Source organism: Pan paniscus, chromosome 7, assembly GCF_029289425.2.
Source record: "Pan paniscus chromosome 7, NHGRI_mPanPan1-v2.0_pri, whole genome shotgun sequence".
NCBI classification, from domain to species: Eukaryota; Metazoa; Chordata; class Mammalia; order Primates; family Hominidae; genus Pan; species Pan paniscus.
In genome coordinates, this window is record NC_073256.2 from 137,256,816 (window position 1) to 137,284,594 (window position 27,779).

Below are 27,779 nucleotides of genomic sequence, written 5' to 3' on the forward strand. Positions count from 1 at the left end.
CATCTAAATTGTGTCTGGAGGCAGGGGGAGGTAGAGGGTTTCTAGATCTCAAATACTCTATCTAAAACTTCATTACAAAGCAACATCACCTAAACCAAGTCAGTCAAGAAGCAAAAATGGCCTCTTAGAAGCCAAGTCCGTGAGTGTATTAATCTTAATTTTTTTCATAGAAGAAATGTCGCTATGGGCTTATACTTGTTTCATGCACAATTATAAAATGCTTGGCTGTACAGGCTTTCATATTATACACCAGATAAAGAGGAATAAAATTTTAATTAGGAAATTGAAAAAAAAGGAAAGGGAGAATTTGGGAGGCAATAGGTATTAATAGAAGGACCATGGAACTTGTAATCATACAGACCCTAATTTTAATTCTTACCTATTCTTGAAACACAATTATCTGGAAGACTACAAACTTTCTAAGTACTGTGAGGGGTGGATTGTTACTCTTTATAGTGGACTTGTTACTGTTTATAATTGTTGAGAATAAACTTACCACAACAGATTTTCTCTGGAAATTTATGTTGTTGATGCAGACGACCTGATGGGTTGTATATTAATAAATATAAAAAGAAAATAAGGAAAAAATAATTTTTATTATTAAATCAAAGTATAATTCTATCCAAGTATAAATTAGGACTATTTTCTAAGTAATTCAAAATTACATGTCAATATTTCATTTTAAAACTACGAATTGGGGCCTGGTGCGGTGGCTCACGCCTGTAATCCCAGCACTTTGGGAGGCCAAGGCAAGCGGATCACGAGGTCAAGAGTTCGAGACCAGCCTGGCCAACAGAGTGAAACCAAGTCTCTACTAAAAATACAAAAGTTAGCCGGGCATCGTGGCACATGCCTGTAATCCCGGCTACTCGGGAGGCTGAGCCAGGAGAAAAGCTTGAACCCGGCAGGTGGAGGCTGCAGTGAGCCGAGATCGCGCCGTTGCACTCCAGCCTGGGCGACAGAGAGACTCCGTCTTAAAAATTAAAAAATTAAAAAAAAAAACACTCTACCAATTGGGATAATTTTTAAAAATCTATCAACAGTCACGAAAACAGATCTGACAGAAATACAATCTAGTACTTAGACAAAAACTTTAGTAACCTGCAACGGGAATTAAATTTGCTGAATAACACTGTCATTCAAAACATTTTTACCTTACAAACACCATTTCCATCACAGTGAGTAAATTCTAGTTTCCCACTAGGTTTCCCAGGCCCACCAAGTCAATTTCAAGCAATCGCAAAATATAATTAATGGCAACAAAACCAAAAGAAAGGAAGGGAAATGAAAAAATACTTATAATTTATATGGCCTTGGGCTTTCAAAGCCCTTGTCTCCTTTCTTCCTGTTCATTCTGGCGGGCTCTACACCAGTCAGCGGCATGAAGCAGTCCCGCGGAGCTTGGCTTCCCGGCTTCCTAGGGGGATACGGGGCATTACTAGCCTTTGGCACCTCACACTCCCCACTCCCCTGCGGTCCCCAAGTCACGTCTCGCAGCTGGCCGGTGCCCAGGTGAGCGACCTGACGGGTCGCTGCCCGCCTCAACCTCGCTCCTTCGACTAGCTCCTAGAAGCCGCCGTCGACCAGCTTCTGTCACAGAGATACTCCTCTCCGCAAGGGCTCAAAGCTACCATCCGCCGACATCTTGTCTGTAACCTCTGACCTCCGACGTCAGCGGAAGTGGAACGGCGGCGGGGGTAGAACCAGGAAGTCTTGTCAATGGGCAGGGCTTGCGATCTTCGCAAGTGTCTTATCGTAAAGAATTGTTAAAATTTAGGATAGGGAAGAAACTATTTAATGGATGAAGCGAGAACAGCAGGAAGAAAAGGAGGGAAGGTAGTTTTCTAGTACAAGCATATTGAGAAGAATGGAGGACAAAGTTTGCGAAGAGCCAGGTATAAATAGGCTGGGGCAGGGTGCTAGTAACTGGGCGGGGTGGGGTGGTGGGAAGTCTCCCGAAATCAGGAGGTGCGTGCCTCTGGCTTGCTGTGTGAACAGACACACTGGGTCCGGTGATTTAAGCTGTAAAATATGTGATTAGACTGCAGGTAGTCTAAATGTCAAAACTGCAGCACTCCACAGCTCTCACTAGGCACTGCTGCCTTAGTATTTATTTTAAAATATAGATTACAAGGCCGGGCGCAGTGGCTCACTCCTGTAATCCCAACACTTTGGGAGGCCGAGGCGGGCCGATCATTTGAGGTCAGGAGTTCGAGACCAGCCTGACCAACATGGTGAAACCCCGTCTCTACTAAAAATTACACAAAATTAGCTGGGCGTGGTGGTGCACGCCTGTAATCCCAGCTACTTGGGAGGCTGGGGCAGGAGAATTGCTTGAACCTGGGAGACGGAAGTTGCAGCGAGCTGAGATCGTTCCACTGCACTCCAGCCTGGGCGACAGAGCTGAGACTGTCTCAGAAAAAAAAAAAAAAAAAAGAATAAAATATAGACTACAGGCCAGGCGTGGTGGCTCACGCCTGTAATCCTAGCACTTTGGGAAACTGAGGCAGTCATATCACTTGAGGTCAGCAGTTCGAGACCAGCCTGGCCAACATGGTGAAAGCCCGTCTCTAGTAAAAATACAAAAATTAGCCCTGCGTCGTGGCGTGCGCCTGTATTCCCAGCCACTCGGGAGGGTGAGGCACCAGAATCACCTGAACTCGGGAAGCCGAGTTTGCAGTGAGCTGAGATCATGCCATTGCACTCCAGTCTGGGAGACAAAGCGAGACTCCGTCTCAAAATAAATAAATAAATAGACTACATATAGATATATAGACTGTGTATATGTATCATATAATCCATATAAATGCAGAAACATTTATTGAAAGACATTTCAAAGCCATCGTGTTCGTATTTCATGTTCATGACAATAAAACTTGTAAACTTCAGTAACAGTTAAACCTTCTTTAATTATGGATTAGCCATTAACATTTTTGAAACGTGGACCATTTAACCTTGGCCTACCCCCTCCATCTGTCCTGGTGATGAGTTCATTAGCTAAGTTAAAATTAATTTGAACTTTGATCTAAACCAAAACAAATCAGGAAAATAAAGCTGTAAAGGAACTTTATCAAGCATTCCAAAACCAACTAGAAATTACTTGAAGTTTTCGAGTGAGCATTGCCTGTGCCAGTATTCTTCACTATAGGATTATAAACCCATTTTTTTCCCAAAGCGCATGTCTACGCCAGGCAGAGGAGTAATTATTCAGCCAATTTCATGGATGTAAACAATGGATATAAATAATTGATAGCACCTAGAGGCTTCCAGTTTGGGTGGAAGGCTAAAAGTAGAGGGGAACTCACTCACTTGAGAAATGATATTTAAGTGAATAAATAGTTCTCTTCTATGAAACTATTACTATTTAGTTCTCTGGAAAACTTAAGTGTATTAATGATTAGAACATCAAATCCTAAGTAAAGAAATGACATTTTAAATATAAAAAGCCAAACTTTAAATAAATCATAGAGACCTCAGACATAATATAGGAAAGAATTCTTTTGTCCTTGTTTACACTGTGTACATAGTACAAATATAATTTTAAAGCTACATCCTATAACATTTAAGAAATAACAGTAGTTTCAAAATGCTTAAGATGAGGAGAAAAATGCCTTAGAAGACTAGGTTTCTAAAAGTCAGAAATAAAAGTACAAGTTATTTTTCTTGTATCCAGCAACTTTATAAAGCAACTTGAGTCCTGAAGAAAAGACTGTTGTTCTTTTAAGAAATGGGTCTTCTCGAATTATAAACTTTAACACCATTTTGCATCGAAGAACGAGAATATTTAGTGAGTAATGCACCTATGGTTTGCTTCTCTCCACACAAATCTCTGTAGGAACAATAAAAAATATATAACATGAATATTTTAGGGAACATATTATGATACAGTACTATGTACTTATTTTCTCTCTCTCCTCCTGAATCTGTCTTCTCAACAAGCGTAAGTGTAGGTGTTTGTGGGAGAGATAGGGTGGGGAGTGGTTCTAAGTTTTAATTAAATTAAGTACATTATATGTATTGTCTCATTTAACCCACACAATAAAAGTAGGAGTAGGCCAGGCGGGTGGCTCACGCCTGTAATCCCAGCACTTTGGGAGGCCGAGGTGGGCAGATCACAAGGTCAGGAGTTGAAGATCTGCCTGGCCAACGTAGTGAAACCCTGTCTCTATTAAAAATAGAAAAAAATTAGCCGGGTGTGGTGGTGGGCACCTGTAATCCCAGCTACTTGGGAGGCTGGGGCAGGAGAATTGCTTGAACCCGGGAGGCAGAGGTTGCAGTGAGCGGAGATCGCGCCACTGCACTCCAGCCTGAGTGACAGTGTGAGACTCCGTCTCAAAAAAACAAAAAAAAAAAAGCAAAAAACAAAAACTAGAAGTAATGTATTATTTAACCCTATATTAGATATGAGAACTATGGCTCAGACAAGTAATAAATGAGAGTCAAATCCTGCCACCAGGTTTGTACAACTTCAAAGTCTATGCTATTTCTATTATATGACACAGCCTCTAAATTAGAAATACAAGCAGTGTAATACAGTGAGGCCTACACAGCAGGGCCTAGAGTCAGAGAACCTGGATACAAGGTACCTGTGTGAACTTGTCTAGGTTACCAATGCTTCCTGAACTTTGGTTTCCTCTTCTGTACCTCAAAGAGAAGAAGATTATGACCGGAACATAATAAGGAGAGGGAGGAATAGGAGGACGTGAGCTAGAGAAGGGGCAACAGCTAGATCACGTAGAACCTTGAAGGACAGGGAAAAAGAATTGTGACTTAATTCTACATATAATGGGAAGCAACTAGGAGTGTTTTAGTTAATGGAAAAGTACAATGTGATCTAAGTTTTAAATAATGGAGGTGGCCAGGCGCGGCGGCTCATGCCTGTAATCCCAGCACTTTAGGAGGCCAAGGTGGGCAGATCACTTGAGGTCAGGAGTTTGAGACCAGCCTGGCCAACATGGTGAAACCCTGTCTCTACTAAAAACACAAGAATTAGCTGGGCATGGTGGTGCACACCAGTAGTCCCAGCTACTTGGGAGGCTAAGGCAGGAGAATCGCTTAAACTCGGGAGGCAAATGTTGCAGTGAGCCGATATCACACCACTGCACTCCAACCTGGGCAACAGAGTGAGACTCTGTCTCAAATAAATAAAGGAGCCAATGAGTTGACGATTATGGAAGATGAGCAGTGGATATATGGAGGTCTCATTATATTGTCATTTTTGAATATTTAAACAGTATAAGAAGGAGAAAGGAGAAGGGGGCAAAAATAGAACAGGGAGACCAATTCAGAGGCAGGTACAAGATGATCCATCAGGGTTTGCTCATAGTTTGAACCAGAAGGTAGGGGAAAGAAAGGACGGGGATGATTCCTAGACTTTGGTTTAAGTAACTGGATTAGTAGTGGTGCTGTTAACTGTGTTAAGGATGAGGGAGAAGCAACAGTTCTGTTATGAACATGTTAAGCTTGAAATTCCTATTGGATATCCAACTGGAAAGGTAAATTAAGCAACTAGATATAGGAATCTGGACCTCAGGGAAAAGGGCAAGTATGAAGATGAAATTAGGAAGTCATTAAATTTGTTTCCAGGCCTAGATGAGGGCACCAAAGGAAAAGTATAAACAGAAGAGAAGATGGCCCAAAAATAGACCTGGAGCACTCCAACATTTAGAGATTGAGAAGAAGAACAGGGAGACATCAACAAAAGAGATGGTTTTCTCCCCTCTCATCCAAGGAAGAGGGGAGAAACTTGTGTTTCAAGTAGGAGGAAGCAGACACTGTCAAATAGTGCTAAGTCAAGTAATCAAGGACAAATAATTAAGCATTGAGTGTAGAAAGATGGATGTCATTGGATTAAGAAGATGTCATTGGGTAAAGGAAAGAATGGGAGGTGAAAAGCATAGAGTGAGTATAGGAAACTTGTAAAAGGCATTTTCTTATGAAGGAGAGCAAAGGACATAGGGTCCAGTAGGTTGCTATTGTTGTCTTGCAAGATGGGCAATATTACAGAATTTTGCATGCTGATGGGGATGATCCAGAAGAGGGAGACATTAATAACACAAGGGGTGAAAGGGATAACTCAAGGATCCAAGTCTTTAAGAAGGCAGAGGAGATAGACCTAGTGCAGAAGGATTGGCCTTAGGAGCAGGGACAATTCATACACTACACAGGACTGCAAAGGAAGTAGGTGTACACATGAGGAGGTTGGCCAATTTGGCAGTGGGAAAGAAGGTTGTTCTGGCCTCACTGGTTCTATGTTCTGAAAAAAATAAGATCATAAAAGGAAAGAGAGGGTACTGCTGGTATGAAAAAGGAAAAGAAGATGTAGAAGAAGCTCCAAGGGTAGAGAAGTTTCATGAGCAAATCATGCCTGGTGAGGGGCCGTTGTAAGTACCACTAGGTTCTTAAGCAAGACTGGCAGCTTCATTGTGTATTCTCCAAAAAGTTTCAGCTGGCCACGTGTAGGCACAGGGTAAGCAGAAAGTTGAGTCTAATCTTTTTAGCTTTTTGCCAGGGAGATATGGCAAGAGGGAGAGAGGGCCACAGGAGTAAAGTGTAGACAGTAAGAGCTAAGAAGACTAGCCACAGGATTCGAGCTGGGTAAAGAGAAGAAAGAGCACCTGAGAGGTGTGATGCAGTGACAAAGTTGTAGTGTTAGTGGATTTCAAGCGTTAGGGGACTCAAGATTTTGTAAGAAGTGACTTTGGGGCTAACGTGTTCTACTGCAATCTGGCCTCTCCCAAAATGTTAAATAAAGTAAGGCATGAGGTGGCAATCAGAGATGGGAGTTTGCCTTAGAGTCATAGTGGGGCCTGTATTTTGTCCCTCAAAGGGGACAGTTTTCCAGGAATGAGAGCAGAGAAGTGGTTTTAGAAGCAATAGTGAGGAACAGAGATAACACATATTCCACCTCCAGAAGCAGTAATTATGGAGGACAGAGAAGACAGCCACCACCTAAGAGTTTCTAGGGAAGCAGTATCCTCAGGGAATACTCAAGAAAATTGTGTTCCAATCATAAATCTAAAATGCTATGCCACTGACTATAAAAAGAACGACCCTCAAAATCCATCTTTAATAAATTACTTACTGAATATATGGAGCAATATCTTCTTCTGTCCACTTCTCCCTTAGAGAGAAAAGGCTATTAAAACGTTCCTGATTATCCTCAGGTAAATCATCTACTTTCAGCAAAAATATGATTTCTGGTCTCGAGTGTCTATCCACCAGCGCTAAACCCTACAAGAAATGAGAAGAAACAGAGCAGTTAAAGTAATGTTGTAATGTTTAAACATGACTCATTCTTTTACCTTTAGGTTTAGCTTAGCTCAAGATATTCAAAATGTCAGCTACATGAAACTTAAACTATCCAGAGATTTACAATCGCCTTTTTCATACAAAGAGCTCCTTTAAGCAGTGACTTCTTTCCTCCTCTGCAATCTGGCTTCTACCATCAGCAGTTTATCAAGACAGCTTTGGTTCTAAAGGTCACCAGTAACCTGTCATTGCCAAATCCAGTGGGCCCTTTTCTTGGATTCATCGTGTTAGCCCTCTATTTTCTATTTTGTTTTTTTTTTCTTTTTGAGACAGAGTCTTGCTCTGTCACCCAGGCTGGAGTGCAGTGGCACAGTCTTGGCTCACTGCAACCTCTGCCTCCTGGGTTCAAGAGAGTCTCCTGACTCCGCCTCCTGAGTAGCTGTGACTACAGGTGCACACCACCACATCCAGCTAATTTTTATATTTTTAGTAGAGAAGGGGTTTCACCATGTAGGCTGGTCTTGAACTCCTGGCCTCAAGTGATCCACCCACCTCAACTTCCCAAAGTGCTGAGATTACAGGTGTGAGCCACTGTGCCCAGTCCCTAGCCGTCTATTTTCGTTACTGTTGATTACTCCTCCTCCTTTAAATCTCTCTCCATCCCTGACATCACAGTCTTTTTATTTTCCTCGTAACTTGATGTTGTAGCTCCCTGAGGCTTCCATCCCAACCACTCTACTTGCTTCACTGTCACTCTACTGAGTAACCTCATCTAAACCTGTAGCCTGAGCCACCACTTACTTGCTAATGACTATAATACTTATATCTTCAGCTGAGATGTCTCTTTTGAGTCCCAGACCTCTATATCCAAATCTATACATGAACTCATTTATCATCCAAACCTGCTCTAGTTCCACTATCCTAGGAAAACAGGAAACCGAGGCATCAGCTTTGATTCCATTAGTCAAATCCCACACCTATGTGGTCACTAAAGTCTATATAATAGGTGTTAAGGCTTCAGGATTCCTCTGTCCATTCCCCCATTACCTATCTCTTTAGCCAGTACTCTCTTAGTTGGGAGCATATGTGTTGACAGCCTGCACAGTAATCCTTTTTCATAATCTAACCAACTTTCCGTCTGTCCATCTTGTTTATTGTCATAGTATTCTTTTCAAAAGGCCAAACTGATGAGTTCCTGATGAGGTAACCCCTCTAACTGATGTCACTCAGTGGCCTCAAAGAGCTTTCTAGAAAGAGTTGAAATTCCTTAGCGCAGTCCACAGTGTCCTTACCTCACAAGCATCCTTTACTCCAGCCCATGCATCCCTACAACAGTGCCTTAATTTTTATTTGCCCCCCACCTTTGACCGTGCTCTCCTAGATTTCCACCTCTGGCTTTCCCTCCATCTAGAGAGCAACAGTTCATCTTTCCATACTCAGCAGCTAAAACGTCTATTCCGTCAGAAAGTCATCGGTGATTGACCAGTCTGATGGCTAAGCCCCTTTTCCTTGTTCTCATAACATCGTGTGCACGCCTTTCCCATGGTGTAGATCACTCTGCATTGTAAGAACAGATTTATGCATGTAATATGTGTCCCCCATTGCCAGTTCCCAGGCTAAGCACCATAATGACACCTGGTATGACATTTCTCCTGAGCACCTAGCATGGTGCCTCAACATAAAAAGAACTCCATAAATACCAAGCAAATCTTTTCATTTAACTAACATTTACCAAGTATACGCCACATGCCAGGTAGTATGCTACATACTAGCAAGCAACAGCAAACAAAATGCCATCAAAGTAGAGAGTGGTGAACCACATAAACATTTTTCCAAGCTAAGGGGAGAGTGCCATGAAGGAAAGAATAGCGTGCTATCGAAGAGTAAAACCAGAGGTCTTTGCTTCAAGCAGAGAATGAAGGAAGGCCTCCTTGAAGTGACTCAAAGATGAGCAGGAGGTGACCAGATGAAATTAGAGAGAATATCATTCTAGAACAAAAAGCTTTGTGTGAAGGTCCTAAGGTAGGTGAGAGCTTGATGATGTTGAAAACCTGAAAGAGGGTTGGTATGCAGTGAGCAGAAGGGAAGTAGCCAGAGATGAAGCTATGAAGGTGATCCTGAAGGGCCTTATAGGCCAAGACATGAATTCTGAGTTTTTTATCCTGAGTGCAGTAGGTGACCATTAAACTGATTTAAGGCCAGGTGCAGTGGCTCACATCTATAATCCCAGCACTTTGGGAGGCCAAGGTGGGCAGATCACCTGAGGTCAGGAGTTCGAGACCAGCCTGGCCAACATGGCGAAACCCCGTCTCTACTAAACATACAAAAATTAGCTGGGTGTGGTGGTGGGTGCCAGTAATCCTAGCTACTCGGGAGCCTGAGGCAGGAGAACCCCTTGAACCCAGGAGGCGGGGGTTGCAGTGAGCCGAGATTGAGCCACTGCACTCCAGCCTGGGTGACAGAATGAGACTCAGTCTCAAAAATAAATAAATAAATAAATAAAATGATTTAAGCAGGACATTCATCTGATCTGACTAGCATTTATTTATTTATTTATTTATTTATTATTATTATTATTATTTTTGAGACAGAGTCTTGCTCTGTCGCCCAGGCTGGACTGCACTGGCATGAACTTGGCTCCCTGCAACCTCCGCCTCCCAGGTTCAAGCAATTCTCCTGCCTCAGCCTCCCGAGTAACTAGGATTACAGGTGCCTGCCACCACACCTGGCTAATTTTTGTATGTTTAGTAGAGATGGGCTTTGGCCATGTTGGCCAGGCTGGTCTTGAACTCCTGACCTCAGGTGATCTGCCTGCCTTGGTCTCTCAAAGTGCTGGGATTACAGGCGTGAGCTACCGCACTTGGTCTGACTGGCATTTTCAGAAGATCATTCTAGTAGCATCACAGAGAATGGATTGGAAGGGAGCAAAATTAAAAGTGCAAGGGGCATGCCCAGGGATGCTATTGCTGTTTAGAGGCAGAAAATCAAGGTAGTTTGGACTAGGAGAGGGGTGATGGAAATGGTGAGAAACGGAACAAAATGAGATACACTGAGTAGGAAGAGGGATTAACAGAAAATGGACCCAAGCGATCTTGTAGAGGTGATAGATATGTTCTAAAACTGTATTGTAGTGAGAGCAACTTATTTTAAAATTATTAAAAATATTTTAAACGTATATTTTATAATATGTAAATTATACCCCAATACTTTATTGGGTTTTAAGGACTATGTGATGGATTGGATGTACATGCACTCCTAATGGGTGTCTAAGAAAAGAAATTGGTTCCAAATTCAGCTCCAACTCAAGTATCATTCACCTAGTAATTAATCAACTGTTGAAGTAAGGTGGCAATGTCTATTGCTATTACCTTAAGCTGATCAAGACTAGTTACCATTCCTTCAGGAACACTCTGCTGCCACACTTCTTGAAACTCTGCGAGATTGAATTTCACCGCATTCTGAAGTAGCATTCGTGCTGCTGCTCTACATATTTTATCAGCATCCAACTCAAAATAAACTTCGCCTAAGGAAAAGTTATCAGATATTTTCATATTATCATCTTACAATTAAATATTATACTAACATTTCCTTTTCTTTGCTGCAGTTTCTTGAAAGGAATTATACACCTAAACTCACTTCCGACAACCCCATAGTTCGTTTTTTTTTTTTTTTTTTTTTGAGACAGAGTCTCGCTCTGTCACCCAGGCTGGCGTGCATTGGCGTGATCTTGGCTCATTGCAGCCTCCACCTCTTGGGTTCAAGTGATTCTCCTGTCCCAGCCTCCCAGGAAGCTGGGATTACAGGTGTGTGCCATCACGCCTGGCTAATTTTTTTATTTTTAGTAGAGATGGGGTTTCACCATGTTGGCCAGGCTTGTCTCAAACTCCTGACACCTCAGGTGATCCGCACACCTTGGCCTCCCAAAGTGCTGGGGTTACAGGCGTGAACCACTGCACTGGCCTTTTTTTTTTTTTTTTTCTGAGAGAGAGGGTCTCACTCTGTTGCCTAGGCCAGAGAGCAGTGGCACAATGAAGGTTCATTGCAGCCTCGACCTCCCCGGGCTCAGGTGATCCTCCCACCTCGGATTCCTGAGTAGCTGGGACTACAGGCATGCACTGCCACACCCAGCTAATTTTTGGATTTTTTTTTGTGGAGACAGCATTTTATCATGTTGCCCAAGCTGGTCTTGAAATCCTGGGTTCAAGTGACCCACCCACCGCAGCCTTCCAAAGTGCTGGGATTATAGGTGTGAGCCACTGCACCCAGCCAGAGTTCTTATTTTTAACACTGACAGGCTTTAGAAAGGTATGCCAGTTTTAACATATAAGAGTTAAATGAGAATACTTTCCAAATCTTACCTTCATCTACATATTTCTTCCCATAACATTTAAGACAGTGTTCTATCATTTCCCTGAAAAATTTAAAACACCCACTTGAAAAGTTATAAGCATTTTTATGCACTATATTTTAACCCCATTGCCAACTCAAAATTAAGAAAGAAATTTGAGATTTCAGATACTAAGTGATTTTGGTTGCCAAATAATATTTTATTTAAATTAGGAACTAAGTAAAATATACTAGGAAGCTACTATGTGCCAGGCCCCATGCTAAACATTTTAACATCAATTATGTAAGCATAAATTTATTATTATAAAATAGCTCAAACATATTATTTCCTTACTTTATTTATTGTTTGTTTTATTTTATTTATTTATTTTTTTTGAGAGTGCAGTAGCGCAATCTCAGCTCACTGCAACCTCCACTTCCGGAGTTCAAGCAATTCTCCTGCCTCGGCCTCCCTAGCAGCTGGGACTACAGGCACGCGGCACCACGCCCAGCTAATTTTTGTACTTTTTAGTAGAGACGGGGTTTCACCGTGTTGGCCAGGACAGTCTTGATCTCCTGACCTCATGATCCACCTGCCTCGGCCTCCCAAAGTGCTGGGATTACAGGCATGAGCCACTGCGCCCAGCCTATTTCTTTATATTTTTATGGCCAAAAACAAACAAAATAATGCACATGTATTCACCCCAGTGACCAAAATTCCCAAATCTTCTTCAGTTGTAATTGTAAACATTTCTCAAAGATATCAAAATATGATGATTGTAGTTTATGCCCTGGGTTTAATTCCAATCTGTAAAAGAACTCCCTTCCCCTTAAGGAAATCTGGATAGACAAGAAATTAAAATACTTACTCTGGCTCCAATGGTCCGAGTTCCTGAAGGCATGTGTTCAAAGGAACTTTACTAAAAGACCATGATTCAGAATCCACAAGCTGAGTTACATGATTCAGAAGTTTCATCTCATAATCAAATTCAAGAATCCTCCAATAACCTACAAATTTCAAAAGTTATATTTACCAAAGAACTTTTTTTTTTTTTTTAAGGCAGGGTCTCAACTCTGTCACCCAAGCTGGAGTTCAGTGGCGTGATCTCAGCTCATCGCAACCTCCACCTCCTGGGTTCAAGCAATTCTGCCATCTCAGTCTCCTGAGTAGCTGGGACTACGGGCACGCACTACCATGCCTGGCTAATTTTTGTATTTTTAGTAGAAACAGGGTTCTACCATGTTGGCCAGGCTGGTCCTGAACTTCTGACCTCACATCGTCAGCCCGCCTCAGCCTCCCAAAGTGCTGGGATTACAGGCATGAGCCACCGTGCCGGCCCAAAGAACATTTTATGTAAACTAGCTAATAGATTGACAAAGTCACAGCATACTTTTGCTCACTGCAAAAAAGAGACACTAGGCTGGGCGTGCTGGCTCACTCCTGTAATCCCAACACTTTGGGAGGCCGAGGCTGGTGGATCACTTTAGGCCAGGAGTTCGAGACCAGCCTGGCCAACATAGTGAAACCCCATCTCGACTAAAAATACAAAAAATTAGCTGGGCGTGGTGGTGCACATCTGTAATCCCAGCTGCTCAGGAGGCTGAGGCATGAGAATTGCTTGAACCTGGGAGGCCGAGGTTGTAGTGAGCCAAGATTACACCACTGCATTCCAACTTGGGCAATGGTGAGACTGTCTCCAAAAAAAAAAAAAGTCTTCACTTTCTATAAACAGTGCTTCTTTTTAAGCTTTTCTCCCAATCATTTTAAACTGTGTCTTCAGGGAGATCAAGTTGTTTTTCAAGAGTACTTTACCTATGACTAGCTTTTCTCAAGTGCTTTCTTTTTTTTTTTTTCTTAGAGATGGGGTCTTACTCTTGCCCAAACTGGTCTTAAACTCCTGTGCTCAAATGATCCTCCTGCCTCAGCCTCCAGAGTAGCTGGGATATTAAAGGCACATACCATGGCACCCCCTCTCTCCAGTGCTTTGACATTCAGTTATCTCACAATAATCTTGTCATTCCAAACAGAAATTAGGAAATCTGCAGTTGGTCAGTCATTTCATTAGAATGTCATACAAATGAGGTGAAGGTCATAGGTTCAATATTCATGATAATCTCTGCTGTGCTGCACTACCATAGTTATAACTCTCATCAGAGCTATCTTGCAGAGGCATTTCTATACTCATAAAGAAGTCCAGCTCACCAAAGAGATGATAGACTCTGAGGTACAATGTGGATGAGGGCCAAGTTAAGGGCTGGGCTTCATAAAGATCCCTTTCCTATTCCTGTGAGAGATTATGACATGCCATTTTATTTATTTATTTATTTATTTATTTATTTATTTGTGATGGAGTCTCACTCTGTTGCCCAGGCTGGAGGCGTAGTGGCACGATCTCAGCTCACTGCAACCTCCACCTCCCGGGTTCAAGTGATTCTCCTGCCTTAGCCTCCTGAGTAGCTGGGACTATAGGCATGCGCCAACATGCCCGGCCAAGTTTTTTGTATTTTTACTAGACAGGGTTTCACCATTGTTGGCCAGGCTGGTCTCGAACTCCCGACCTCAGGTGGTCCACTTGCCTTGGCCTCCAAAGGGCTGGGACTACAGGCATGAGCCACTATGCCTGGCCATGAAATGCCATTTTATAATTGATGGCACAACCACCACCCCAGAGAAAGAAAAGTATACATCCACCATTTCTAAAGGAGAATGTTTCTATTCTTACTCTGAAAACATAAAGACAACATTTAAAAAATGGATTGTGTGATGTAAAACTGAGGAAGAAAGCAAGAAGTAATCTACGCATCCCCTACAGAAATTGTATCCATCCCCATGCTGCAAGTTAATAATGCAGAGGGCTGCATTAAAATGCATGGTTTCATTTGCCTTTAAAAAAAAAAAAAGCTTTAGGGCTGGGCACCGTGGCTCACACCTGTAATCTCAGCACTTTGGGAGGCCAAGGCAGGAGGATCACCTGAGCTGAGAGGTTCAAGACCAGCCTGGCCAACATGGCAAAACCCCATCTCTACCAAAAACACAAAAATTAGCTGGACGTGGTGGCGCATGCCTGTAACCCCAGCTACTCAGGAGGTTGAGGCAGGAGAATCACTTGAACCCACGAGACGGAGGCTGCAGTGAGCCGAGATCACGCCACTGTACTCCAGCCTGGGTGACAGAGTGAGACTCCATCCAAAAGAAAAAAAATTAATTTTGCTAGGAGTTCAAGGACCTGGGTTCTATGCCATATGCTGTCACTAACTCCACATGTACCCTGGACAAGTTAGTTGCCCTTCCTAGGCCCTAGTTTCCTCACCAGTTATAAAAAATAAAAGATTGGACTATTTGATGTCTAAGGACTTTTTTTTTTTTTTTTTTGACGGAGTTTTGCTCTTTCTCCCAGGCTGGAGGGCAGTGACGCAATCTCCGCTCACTGCAACCTCCGCCTTCCAGTTTCAAGGGATTCTCCTGCCTCAGCCTCCTGAGTAGCTGGGATTACAGGCACCCACCACCACGCCTGGTTGATTTTTGTATTTTTAGTAGAGACAGGATTTCACCATGTTGGCCAGGCTGGTCTCAAACTCCTGACGTTGTGATCGGCCAGCCTCGGCCTCCCAAAGTGCTGGCATTACAGGCATGAGCCACCATGCCCAGCTTGGACCTTTCTTAATCTAACATGGTTCTTCCTTTACCACCTAATTCAAAAAAATTGGAAGGAGTCAAAGTGTGATTAAAGTCACTGGTAGCAGATTGACCTCATGTAAAGAGGAAATCTCTATCCTACAACAAGAAAGACAAATATCACCATCTTTTCTTTCTTTAGACAAGAGTTTCGCTCTGATGCCCAAGCTAAAGAATAGTGGTGCCATCTCAGCTCTCTGCAACCTCTGCCTCCCAGGTTCAAGCAACTCTCGTACCTCAGCCTCCCTAGTAGGTGGAATTACAGGCATGCACCACCACACCCAGCTAATTTTGTATTTTTAGTAGAGACAGGGTTTCGCCACATTGGCCAGGCTGCTCTCAAACTCCTGGCCTCAAGTATCTGCCCGCCTCAGCTTCCCAAAGTGCTGGGATTACAGGCGTAAGCCACTGCGCCCGGCCCAAATGACACCATCCTTAAACCCAAAAGAATATTAAATAAACTATATGCAGTAGGGTGAAGATGTCCAAAAACTTCTCTCCCTTATGATGCCCAATTTCATCATTGTTAAAATAGTAGTAAGTAACGCTACCTCCAATCTTACAGGCATTTAGAACTTGTAATTGGGTCATTATTTCTTCCTCACTTGCCTGAATTTGATCAAGCAAATCTTCAGTTGTATACTGCAAAAAGAAAAAAATATTTTAAGGCCTTTGAAGAATATTTTGTTTTTAGATTTCTTGCTGAATATTGAGGAATAAATACATAGAACAGATTAAGGCAATATTTATGCACTAGCTCAGTTTCTTTTGTTAACATGTAATGATTTCTACACAAAATCAATGGATGTCTTAGAAAACAAATAGAGGTAAATCTTCATGACACTGGGTTTGGGTGATGGCTTATTAAATATGACACCAAAAACCCAAACAACAAAAGAAAAAGTAGATCAACTGGACATCATCAAAATAATAAACTTTTGCACTTCAAAACACTATCACCACAAAAGGACAAATACTGTATGATTCCACTTATCTGAGGTATTAAGAGCAGTCAAAATTCAGAGAGACAGAAAGTAGAATGGTGGCTGCCAGGGGCTGAGGGGACAGGGGAAATGGGAGTTATTGTTTAACAAGTACAGAGTTTCAGTTTGAGAAGATGGAGAAGTTCTAGAGATGGATAGTGCTAATGACTGCACACCACTATGAATGTACTTGATGCTACTGAACTGTATACTTTAAAATGGTAAATTTTATTTTTTCTTCTTTTTCTTTTTTTTTTTTTTTTTGAGACGAAGTTTCGCTCTTGTTGCCCAGGCTAGAGTGCAATGGTGCGATCTTGGCTCACCGCAACCTCTGCCTCCCAGGTTCAAGCGATTCTCCTGCCTCAACCTCCTGAATAGCTGGGATTACAGGCATGCGCCACCACACCCGGCAAATTTTGAATTTTTAGTTGAGGCACAGTTTCTCCGTGTTGGTCAGGCTGGTCTCGAACTCCCGACCTCAGGTGATCTGCCCGCCTTGGTCCCCCAAAGTGCTTGGATTACAGGCGTGAGCCACCCCGCCTGGCCTCTTTTTGTTTTTGTTTTTGTTTTAAAAAAATACAAAGTCTCACTCTGCCATCAGGCTGGACTGCAGTGGTGTGATCATGGCTCACTTACAGCCCTGACCTCCTGGACTCAAGCGATTTTCTCACCTCATCCTGGGACTAGAGGTGTGCAGCCAGCCCCAGCTAATTTTTAAATATTTTGTAGAGACAGATTCTTGCTATGTTGCCCAGACTGGTCTCAAACTCCTGGGCTGAAGCAATCCTCCTACCCTGCCCTCCTAAATTGCTGGGATTACAGGTGTGAACCATTGCCCCCAACCCCAAAAATGTTAAATTTTATGTTATGTATATTTTACTCCAATTGAAAAAAGCAAGAAAGTCGAAAGACAACGCACAAAATGGGAGAAAATATTTGCAAATAATATATCTGATAAAGGACTTGTATCTGGACTATCTAAAGAATTCGCTTACAACTCAGTAATAAAAAGATAAATAATTAAAAATCAGGCAAAGAAACCGAATGGGCATTTCTCCAAAGATATACAAATCGTCGATAAGCCCATGAAAAGATGTTCAACATCAATGGAAAATAGTGCAGCCACTCTGGAAACAGTACGGCAGCTTGAAAGCTTCTACAGAGTCACCACATGACCCATCAATTCTGCTCCTAGGTACATACCCAAGAAAAATGAAAACATAGGTCCACATTAAAATCTTGTATACGAATGTTCACAGAAGCATTATTCTTAATATCCAAAAAGTAGAAGTTACCCAAATGTCTATTAGCTGACAAATGAATGCATAAAATATGAGTATGTCCATAAAATGAGATACTATTCAGCAATAAAAAGGAATAAAACACTGCAGCCGGGCATGGTGGCTCATGCCTGTAATCCCACCACTTTGGGAGGCTGAGGTGGGCAGATCACCTGAGGTCAGGAGTTCAAGACTAGCCTGGCCGGCCGGGCGCAGTGGCTCAAGCCTGTAATCCCAGCACTTTGGGAGGCCGAGGCGGGTGGATCACGAGGTCAGGAGATCGAGACCATCCTGGCTAACACGGTGAAACCCCGTCTCTACTAAAAATACAAAAAAATTAGCCGGGCATGGTGGCAGGCGCCTGTAGTCCCAGCTATTCGGGAGGCTGAGGCAGGAGAATGGCGTGAACCCGGGAGGCGGAGCTTGCAGTGAGCCGAGATCGTGCCACTGCACTCCAGCCTGGGCGACAGAGCGAGACTCCCTCTCAAAAAAAAAAAAAAAAAAAAAAAAAAAAAGACTAGCCTGGCCAACATGGTGAAACCCCATGTCTACTGAAAGTACAAAATTAGCTGGGCATGGTGGCGTGCACCTGTAATCCCAGCTATTCGGGAGGCTGAGGCAGGAGAATCACTTGAACCCAGGAGGCAGAGGTTGCAGTGAGCCAAGACTGCGCCACTGCACTCCAGCCTGGGCAAGAGCAAAACTCCGTCTGCAAACAAAACAAAACAAAATACTGATACATGCTACAACATAAATGAACCTTGAAATGATTACGCTAAGTGAAAGAAGCTAGTCAGAAAAGGCCACATATTATATGATTCCATTTATATGAAATGTCCAGAATAGGCAAATCTACATAGACAGAAAGTTTATTAGTGGTAGCCTAGGGGAAAGGGGAGAGAAGAAAGTGGTACTGGAAGGTGACAGCTAAAGGCTACAGGGTTTCTTTCTGGGGTTATAAAAATGTTCTAAACTTGATGGTGGTAATGGTTGCACAACTCTGAGAATGTACAAAAAATTATTCAATTGCACACTTTAAAACTGGTGAATTGTGTGGTATGTGAATTATATCTCAATAAAGCTGTTACCAAAAAAATTTTTAGAAAGAGTCCATTGGAAAAAAAGGGAACTTCTAGTACAAACATGGTCTTCATATACCAGTAGAGTTCTGTAATTTTTAAATTAAAAATTTTAAAACTGTTTTTTACTTTGTTTATGTTTTTCCATACTTTCAGGAATTAGTTAATTTTGACACTGGAGTAAGAATACCTTCCATTATGTCCCCTCTCAAGAGCATCTAGTCATAATTTTAATTAAATAAATTTTTTACCTCTAAAAAAACTATTATTTCAAAGTTAAGAATATGAGAAGCTCTTAGCTATATAAATGGCATTATGATATATAGGATCTGCTTTAAAATACTCTAGAAAAATTGAAAAGATGGAAGGATAGAAAGGGGATAGAAGAAAGAAGACTGACAAGACATTAATTGTTCAAGTGAATGACAAATATATGGGGGTCATTATACTATGTGTGCTTTGGGGTGTGCTTGAAATTTTGTAACTTTTTTAACACAAGCATTTATAACAGCTATATAACATAAATTTTAAAAAGTAAGAATGTGACTATTAAGTGCCTCTGATTATAGTTGTTAAATTCCAAATAAAAAAGTGAAAATAAGTCTTACTTTTGAGCTATTTGAATCCTTCTCTTTTTGACTGTCAGGTCCTTCATATGGATTTTCCATCAAAAGTTTCTTTAGCTTCTTTAACTTGGGTCTACGTCTTCTTAATTCCCAATAATTATTAGAAAAACCAAAGATCTAGAAATTATAATATATCGTAACCTTTTAGGGGCCATTCTAAAGGAAAATTTCATACAAAATTACAACTAATCAATCTGCCCCCTCAACAAGTACAAAGGAAGCTCCAAGGTATTCTGCTTTGTATCAGGAAGGTATTTATCCAGCCATCTCAACTAGATGGATGGGCATCCTCAAGAACATCTTTTCAAATCCCCTTAATAAGATACTGTCAACATTGTAAGAATCAATAATTGAATGTCACATCTCAAATGTACTCTGAAAACTAGAGTATGCCCAGAAAAAATGACAGGATGGTGAAAATTCTCCAAACCAAGTGGAAACAACTAAAAATGAATATACTTAGGCAAAAAACAAACAAACAAAAAAAAACAAAACAGAGAAAAGGTATTATAGTCTTCAAATAGGGACATTAAAGGGAAGAGGGGGTGTGTTGCTCATGTTGAAATGAGGCAGAAGTTAAGGGACAGAGATTTCTGTTTAATACAAGATCTTTCTAATGTTTAGAACTGCAGCTAATTCCACTGTTCGATTTGTGAAATAGTGAGAGGCCTACCACTCAAAATCCAGTTGATAAGAGGCTAGAGAATGGATGAATATCTTATCCTTGCCTGCACTTACAGGACTTGCCTAGTTCCTAGCTCTGAGTAGGTGCCCAACAAATGTTTCATAAAAGAAAAAAGGCTCAACTGGATTATCTTTGGGATGCCCTCCAACTCTGAAATGGAAGGACAGGGGATGCTTCTACTTTCAAGCTAGGATAAGGCTTGATTGACAAGATGAGGCCTAGAGCCTGAAGGAGATGTTGCTGAATCTAAGGCTTCCCAAAGAAGAGCTTAAGGACCAAATCTGACAGACTGATTTTATCCATAGTTAAAAGTGGTTTGCTGTTTTATTGTCATCTCAGGAAAAACAAAGCAAAACAAAAAAATGGCAGCCTTCTGGCTACATCCAATACACAGATATTGTGGTATGCTTTTGTGTGCTGGGGGAGGTTTGGCATAGTGTTTCAATTAGATGCCAACATCTAAAAAATTAGGAGATTTCACCCCAAAAATCTAAATTTCAAGAATTACTTGGAAAAAATAAATCAAAAATCTAGCAGCGCTGGGCCTACTTTCCCACAAGGCAGCTGAGTAGTGGCCGTCCACCTACTTGGGGACTGTGCTTTCCAATTTGCTGTAGACCCAACCACTCCGTTACTCCTGGGTATCTACCACCATTTATCAACCCCAGCCTATTTCTCATCTAACCCCTTTAAGCATCTGAGGTTCAATCACGGATTATGGCTTTGGTTAGTGGATCTGGAAGTTTTAGCCAATCTCAGTACATAGAATTTCCATAACAAGCAAGAGCTCAAAGATTCTCATAGACATTATTATGCCCTCACAAAAACACCTACAGAACAGATAAGTGATGAAAAAATAACACTACTTTTTTACAATAGGATGAACTGCCAATATTTTTAGTTAATTACGATGAAAGACTTAAAACCTACAAAAACCAACCTAGTATATTTACTGGATGTTCCTCTATTCTAGTAACATCATATGAATCACTGAAGCTTCCCAGCATTTTCCCTTCTTTCCTCTCCAATTCTGTATTTAAGGATATAGTTGGCCTAAAGTCATTCCCAAAGAAATAAGGGCTATGCTTGGATTGTTATATATGTAAGAACTTACTGTTTTATATATGTAACAACTTAGACAGTTGTTTGGTTACTGCCATCAATATTCTCCAAAATAATTAAAAGTTTGTTATACTTGGCTACAGATATTAATGAACTAAACCAACTTCAAAGCTAAGAAACACACTTCCTTCAAAAACTCAAATTTCTTCATTTCTTTTTTGGAGACAGAGTCTTGCTCTGTCACCCAGGCCGGAGTGCAGTGGCGTGATCTCGGCTCTCTGAAACCTCTGCCTCCTGGATTCAAGCAATTCTCCTGCCTCAGCCTCCCAAGTAGCTGGGATTACAGGCGCACGCCACCACACCTGGTTAATTTTTTTGCATTTTAGTAGAGACAGGGTTTTACCGTGTTGCCCAGGCTAGTCTCAAACTCCTGAGGTCCGACAATCTGCCCACCTTGGCCTCCCAAAGTGCTAGGATTACAGGCGTGAGCCACCACACCTGGCCCAAATGTCTTCATTTCTCCACCTCATAAATATTACCAAATGAACCAGTTACGGTCTGAGGAAGTCTCCTTTCAAAACACATCCACAGCAAAATCTACTAAAAATGGGTAGAATTTTTAGAATGACTCATTGAATAACAAACTTTGCACATTATAGAAAAAAGATCAAATTGGGACTTGAAAATCAAAACAGGAAAAAACAGACAAGTTCACAAGACTACAACAAACAAGCAATAATAATAATAATAATGCTGAGAAATTCAAATTTCTTTAAAGAACTTCTTAGATTCTCCCCGATTATAGATTTTACATGTAAACTTTTTAACTGAAGATCAAATTACCATATCTGCTTTCATTCTCAGACTTTTATAAATCAGAGTACAGAAAAGAGCACCTCAGTGTGAATAATGTTACAGTGTGAATCTTCCTTCTTCAACTGGTCCGGAGTTTTACAACCAGGAATGAAAAGCAACATATTGGAAGTGTCTGCTATCTTCAAGTCGTATGTTTTGTCTTTACTGCACAGCACAGCTTGCTCGTCTTTATCACCACGAATCACAAGACTGTAGCAAAATGGGGGAAAAATATATAGTTTATTGACAATCCAGTAGCCATTTTCATCATAAACAGTTCTCAAACCCTCTAGGCTTGCAGAACTTAGAATTAAGTTTTGATGCAGCCTCTGCCCCCTGCTAGCACAATGCTGGATTCCACACAGCAAGCATTGGGCCAACTGAGAGCCACACAGACGCCCCACCCAGAGCCTCATTAAGGAAAAATAATTAAAGATGGGCAAGACAGATCCATAGAGGCCAAGAGGTCAAATGGCACTACATGGCATCTTGTGCAAACTGCTGGAAAGAACACAAGACAAAGCATCCTGAAGCTTCAGTCAAGCTGTCTCAATTTTCTACAACATGCTAAAGTGGTACTTCTCAAATTTATGCATAGGCATCTTAGAGAGTGTTGTTCAAAAGCAGAGTGGGATACACTGGGTCTAGGATGGGACCCAGGGTCCCGTATTTCTAACAAGTTCCCCAAGAAAGGCCAAGCTGCTGCTCATGGTACCCCACCCAAGTGTCGTCCTTGTTTTGTTCTGAGTACCCCCTCACAATCAAAGGAGCACATCCTGGCCTAACCATAAGTTGTGTTGCAAAAAAATTGGGACCTTATGAAAAAAAGGATGCAGTGGTGAATGAAAAATATGAAAAGGATATGTTTAAAAACTGTACTAAACCAAAGACTTTGACAAAGGGATTTTAAAGAAAAGCAAGAACGCAGTGGCTCATGCCTGTAATCCTAGCACTTTAGGAGGCTGAGGCCAGAAGATCGCTCGAGAGCAGGAGTTTGAGACCAGCCTGAGAAACATAGCAAGACCCCATCACTACAAAAGAAAAATTTTAAAGTTAGCTGGGTGTGGTGACGCACACCTTAAGTCTCAGCTACTCAGGAGGCTGGTGGGAGGATCGCCTGACCCCAAGTAGTCATGGCACCATCATGCAGAGAGCCATGATTGTGCCACTGCACTCCAGCCTGGCTGACAGAGTGAGACCCTGTTCCCACCACTCTCTCCCCAAAAAAAAGATAAAGAAAAAAGAAGGAAGAGGAAAGGATGAAGGTGAAGCGGAGGAAAAGGAAGGATTAAAGACAAAGATGATGGCAATGACAGGGGAGTTGGTTCTAGCAGTTTTCCTTGTCTGTAAAGCATTTAATTCTCCTGTGCACAACTCGTTTCTTTTGAATAAATAATAAGAAACCTGAAATAGCAGACTGTGTATTTATTTTTGACTAAGTCTTCATTTAAGTAAAAAGAATAAAAGGTTTTTTAGATTCCTAATGCTAATAATGCTTAATAGGCCCAAGTACCTAGTCTTTAACATTTATTTCTCTAACTGCACTACCCCCACTTTGAAATATTTTGTTTATACCATCACTCCCTACACCCCAAAATTAAAAACACACGTTTCCAGGGCCTGTTTTTATTTTTTTGTTTTTGTTTTGTTTTTGCCAGCTAGATTAACTAGAACTGGACCGAGAAAAAGTCCTCACACCTGAGTTCCTTTCTCAACTCTCCACCAACTGAACCGGGATGGAAACAGACTAGTGAAGTTCTTTCAGTTCCCTTAAAGGTACTTTGAGGTATATAGCAGGTATCTGAAGAATGGCCAGTTTACTCTAACACTCTTTGGTGGGCAAAGTACGAAAACGGAAAGACAGCCTAAAGGATTCCATTAAGAAAAAAGAGAAAAAATAGCCTAATAAAATATAGGTGTCGGAGGACCAATTGTGCAAAAGAGAATCAAGCTGGAGCTCCCTATTTTGCAGGAGCTGGGGCTGCACAGGGTGGAGGGATATAACGATTCTCTAGACTTCTCAAGACTGCCTTTAAAAAACTACCTCAACTTCGACTTCTAATCAATGATTTTGCAGCAAGTTTGTATCTGACCTGGAATTAGAAACAGCTTCAGATCCCTACTAAGCAAGTTTGCTTCGGGGTGGGTAGGGGTCTCACCCAATTACCAAGTCTGTAAGCTGATTCCCAACACTTCCTATCTATCATCTGAGTAAAATAAATATAAGTGGAAGGCAAGAGTTCTATAAACATTGGGTATCACCACTGTATTTTAAGGTAGAATGACAGGTGCCCTGTAGAGTCCCTGTAATCACCGGTAACTCTTCAAAAACTTCACGGAGGTTGTATTAGTATTTCCTGACTTGCTCCCGCTGACACATGCCTCCAAGGTCAGCTGGACCAGTGCTACTCATCACCGCAGTGCAGCTAACTGGACGGCCCACCGGAGGCGTGGACTCCTCGGGAACAGGCAGCTTGCTATGAGCCCCCGGCCAGGTCAGTGCATCTCTCTGGTCCTGTTTTCTTATCCCGACTTTCCCCGCTGAGAAAATAACGTGGCCGGCCCGAGGCTGGGGGCGCCGCGTGTCCAGGGCTCACCTGTGTCCATCCTCCAGCTGCTGGCACAGCGTGGGCTCCAGCTCCAGCAGGCAGAAGTCGCCGGCGGCAGCGCCGCTGGCCCCAGGGCCGAAGCCCAGGCAGTGCACCGCCGGCAGCAGCTCGGCCGCATTCAGCTTGGCGATCTGCAGCGTCGCATCCACCTCGTCGCGGGTCCTCTTCATCGCAGCGCCGGGTCTAGGAGTCCCGCCGCGCCCGGGTGGCTGCGGGCTTGGCGGGCAAGAAAGAAGTTCCCAAGCAGAGGGAAGGTAGGAAACCTGAGCGTTTCGAAAGCGCGCCAAGGCGGCCATGGGCGTGTTTCCGGGGCGGAGCGCGCTGCGGGCCCGCCCGCGGGAAGGCCTGCCGGCTTCTGGGAGCGCGAGCCCCTCCGTGCCCCACGCCGGACCGCGACTGCAGGAAGGAAACGCTGCTTCCCGGGGGGCGGTCTCGGCGGAAGCTCGCAGGGGCAGAGCTGCGACTCGGCGGGTTGGGACACGGATCCCTCGCCCACCCTTTCCGCTGTCCCCTTGCCCGCCCCCCATCCCCGATCTCCGTCCCTGGTTTCCAGCCGATGCTCCCATTTCCTCGCCGTCCACATTGTCTCACCTTCCGCCAGTGGCGGGCCCTGTGATAACCACTTGGGATGTATAATTCCATGAGCCCGTTGCCACAACCCTGTAAGGTGGTGCCTTGGTCATTCCCTTTTGCCAGTGAGGAAGCAGGCTCCTTGCTCGTAATGGCAGAGTCAGGAGGTAACAGAGTCTGACTCCAGCCTAGCCGACTGTGGCTCTAAAAGCTTCCTGCGGGGTTTTGTGCAAATAACCCATGCTCGGGAGCGAGGCCCTGGGAAGGAGTATCTCGCTTCTTTGGGTCAGGGCACCATCATATCTGGAGACAACGGCGGGACTAGTCTATTCGTTGAATACCTAGTGTTAACCGAAAAGTGACTGATGCAGGTCTCGTTCAATAGAGGTTTATTTAAGCAAGGTTGAGGACGCACCCGAAGGGAAAAACACAAGTCACAGGAGCATCTGTGACTTGTACATTTTCCAAAGGTTTGGGGAACTTCAGTATTAAGAGTTTTAAGAGAAAAGGTTTTCACTATGCACACATACATGAATTGCTTGTAACAGCGTAATGTGTAAACTTTCCCAGAGATGCTTAGGGAATCGTTTAGGGCCCTGGCTGTCCCTGAGAGCTAAAATAGTCTGGGAGGAATCACTTAAGAGATGGTGACCTCCTACTAGTTAGTGCAAATCAGACCTTGCTTGAAGTGAAAGAAAGTGGTGGGTAAGGTGTTGAATTCAAAGGATCTGAGCAGACATTTTTTTCAATTCTTGGGTAAAATGATACGAAAATACCAGAGTAGGGCATCCCAGGAGTCTGGGCAGTGCTTTCGTTGGTGGTGGAAAGATTGGTTCATGTGACCTACTTCTTCACTAGCCTCTTTTACATTTGAATGCATAGGAATTCGGTGGAATGAAATCCTGAATGTGACAGTGGTTGCCTGATAAGAAGTTATTATTGAAGGGAATCAACCATTGTAGTTGCTCTATTAAATGGGAAACATTCCCTACAACTAGAAGCAGTGTCAACTAGAACCCTGACATTTACATCAGACAGGCATGGCTGGGAATCCCAACTCTCTTCAGAACTTTGTGACCTAAGGCAATTTACCTAATTTCTCTGAGTACAACTTCCTTATCGATAAAAAAGCACATAAGACCTACATTCTTAAGATGTACATTCTAAAATGCATGGCTGCTTAATAAATGGCAGCAGTTCTTTTTGTTTTTATGTATTAATCATTATGAATTTAATTTCCAATTAATGATATGAAATTATTGCCATTAATCTGATATTCTGGCAGGGAGCTGGACCTGTGTTCCTCTCATAAGATAAAATGATGATAGTTTTTATTAATTCATTCTTTAAAATTATGTTAATGTGTTTTTCTAAATTAAGAAATTTTCTGTACCTTTTCAAAAAACGATTGAAGCTGGCTTAATCATTCATCTGGTAGCAGGAAAAAAATATTCTTTATCAGGTAAAAAAATGAACAGTTATAATAAATTTCAAAAGTTCTGTTCATGAGAACAGAATCAGCTAAAATTGATTCTGTTCTCTTGGACACTGTACTCTTGATTATATTGCTCATATATTGTGTTTCATGGCATGAAATGAGAATTTTATTTACTAAATCATAGTTCATATTATAGAATCATATATGAACTTTTTACCTTTTCTTTTCCTCTCTTCTTCTCTTCTTTTTTATTCAATAAAGAGCACAGTGATGGCCAGGTGCAGTGGCTCACGCCTGTAATGCCGACACTTTGGGAGGCCGAGGTGGGCAGATCACCTGAGGTCAGGAGTTCGAGACCAGCCTGGCCAACATGGCGAAACCCCGTCTCTACTAAAAGTACAAAAAAATTAGCCGGGCATGGTGGCAGGCGCCTGTAATCCCAGCTACTCTGGAGGCTGAGACAGGACAATCGCTTGAACCCAGGAGGCGGAGGTTGCAGTGAGCGGAGATCATGCCACTGCACTCCAGAGTGAGACTCTTGTCTCAAAAAAAAAAAAAAAAGGAACACAGTCACTTCCAGACATTCCAAAAACTGAAAATGTGGCCTTGCTTTCGGTCCTTATTCTTACTACTGTGACTTTCTAACAGATTTTCCTGCTTTTCATCCCCCTTCCCACTGCCCCTCCATCTCTATACCACAGTCAGATTAATTTTCTGAACATTAAGTTCTCTAATGATATTACACTATGCTCACAGGTCATCAACCCCTCCCTCTCCTGTCAAAGCTCATACTCAAACCTCTGCTGGTTTCTGGTTTTCTGTGCTTTGTGTCCGTTCTGCCTTTCCAGACTCCACGGCCCTGAGCACTCTTCACACACATGATAGCCAAACCTACAGATGGCCCCGTCCTTCCCTACTTTCATGCTTGTGTGGCCAGGCATGTTTAATTTCAGCCATCATTTACACATTATTATTATTATTATTATTATTATTATTTGAAATGGAGTCTTGCTCTGTCACCTAGGCTGGAGTGCAGTGGCAAGATCTCGGCTCACTTCTGCCTTCTGGGTTCAAGCGATTCTCATGCCTCAGCCTCCCGAGTAGCTGGAATTACAGGTGTGTGCCCCCATGCCCAGCTAATGTTTGTACGTTTAGTAAAGACGGGTTTTCGCCATGTTGGCCAGGCTGGTCCCGAACTCCTGACCTCAGGTGATGGTGATCTGCCCACCTCGGCCTCCTAAAGTGCTGGGATTACAGGTGTGAGTCACCGTGCCCAGCCCACATATAAATTAGAAAAGTTTTCATTAACATTTTCGTTTTTCGTCTTTTAAAAAAAATC

At 42.5% G+C, this 27,779-nt stretch overlaps 2 protein-coding genes and 1 long non-coding RNA gene across 10 annotated transcripts in view; 1 reads left to right on the forward strand and 2 right to left on the reverse strand.

The window, feature by feature from the left end:
- TAF2 (TATA-box binding protein associated factor 2) overlaps positions 1-2,473 on the reverse strand; it is a 102,408-nt gene extending 99,935 nt beyond the window's left edge. For 4 of the 5 annotated variants that reach the window (XM_063606474.1, XM_063606473.1, XM_055116887.2 and 1 more), the window contains exons 1-2: positions 1,300-2,473; positions 497-550 (exon numbers count right to left, since the gene is read on the reverse strand). In XM_063606474.1, the coding sequence (XP_063462544.1) occupies positions 497-550; positions 1,300-1,383 (138 nt within the window). In that variant the 5' untranslated portion in view covers positions 1,384-2,473. Of the gene's footprint in view, positions 1-496; positions 551-1,296 lie in introns of all 5 variants that reach the window. The other variant, XM_034966536.2, reaches the window with a different exon arrangement.
- Positions 1,697-27,779, forward strand: part of LOC117981496 (uncharacterized) — a 36,885-nt gene continuing 10,802 nt past the window's right edge. Inside the window, exons 1-3 of one of the 3 annotated variants that reach the window (XR_010112836.1) lie at positions 1,706-1,895; positions 23,482-23,599; positions 24,213-24,686. This is a non-coding gene — a long non-coding RNA (uncharacterized LOC117981496). Of the gene's footprint in view, positions 1,896-21,832; positions 24,687-27,779 lie in introns of all 3 variants that reach the window. The other 2 variants (XR_010112835.1, XR_010112834.1) reach the window with 2 other exon arrangements.
- On the reverse strand, positions 2,797-27,349 carry DSCC1 (DNA replication and sister chromatid cohesion 1). 2 transcript variants are annotated; one of them, XM_003822598.4, is made up of 9 exons: positions 24,421-27,346; positions 21,865-22,033; positions 19,204-19,338; positions 15,805-15,895; positions 12,447-12,585; positions 11,610-11,662; positions 10,620-10,774; positions 7,085-7,233; positions 2,797-3,829 (listed from the first exon to the last, which is right to left on the reverse strand). In XM_003822598.4, the coding sequence occupies exons 1-9, from the start codon at positions 24,996-24,998 to the stop codon at positions 3,721-3,723; spliced, it is 1,578 nt and encodes a 525-aa protein (XP_003822646.4). In that variant the 5' UTR covers positions 24,999-27,346; the 3' UTR covers positions 2,797-3,720. The 2 variants fall into 2 exon arrangements, with proteins under 2 accessions (XP_003822646.4, XP_008974424.4); XM_008976176.5 differs by lacking the exon at positions 19,204-19,338 and having other exon boundaries at positions 24,421-27,349.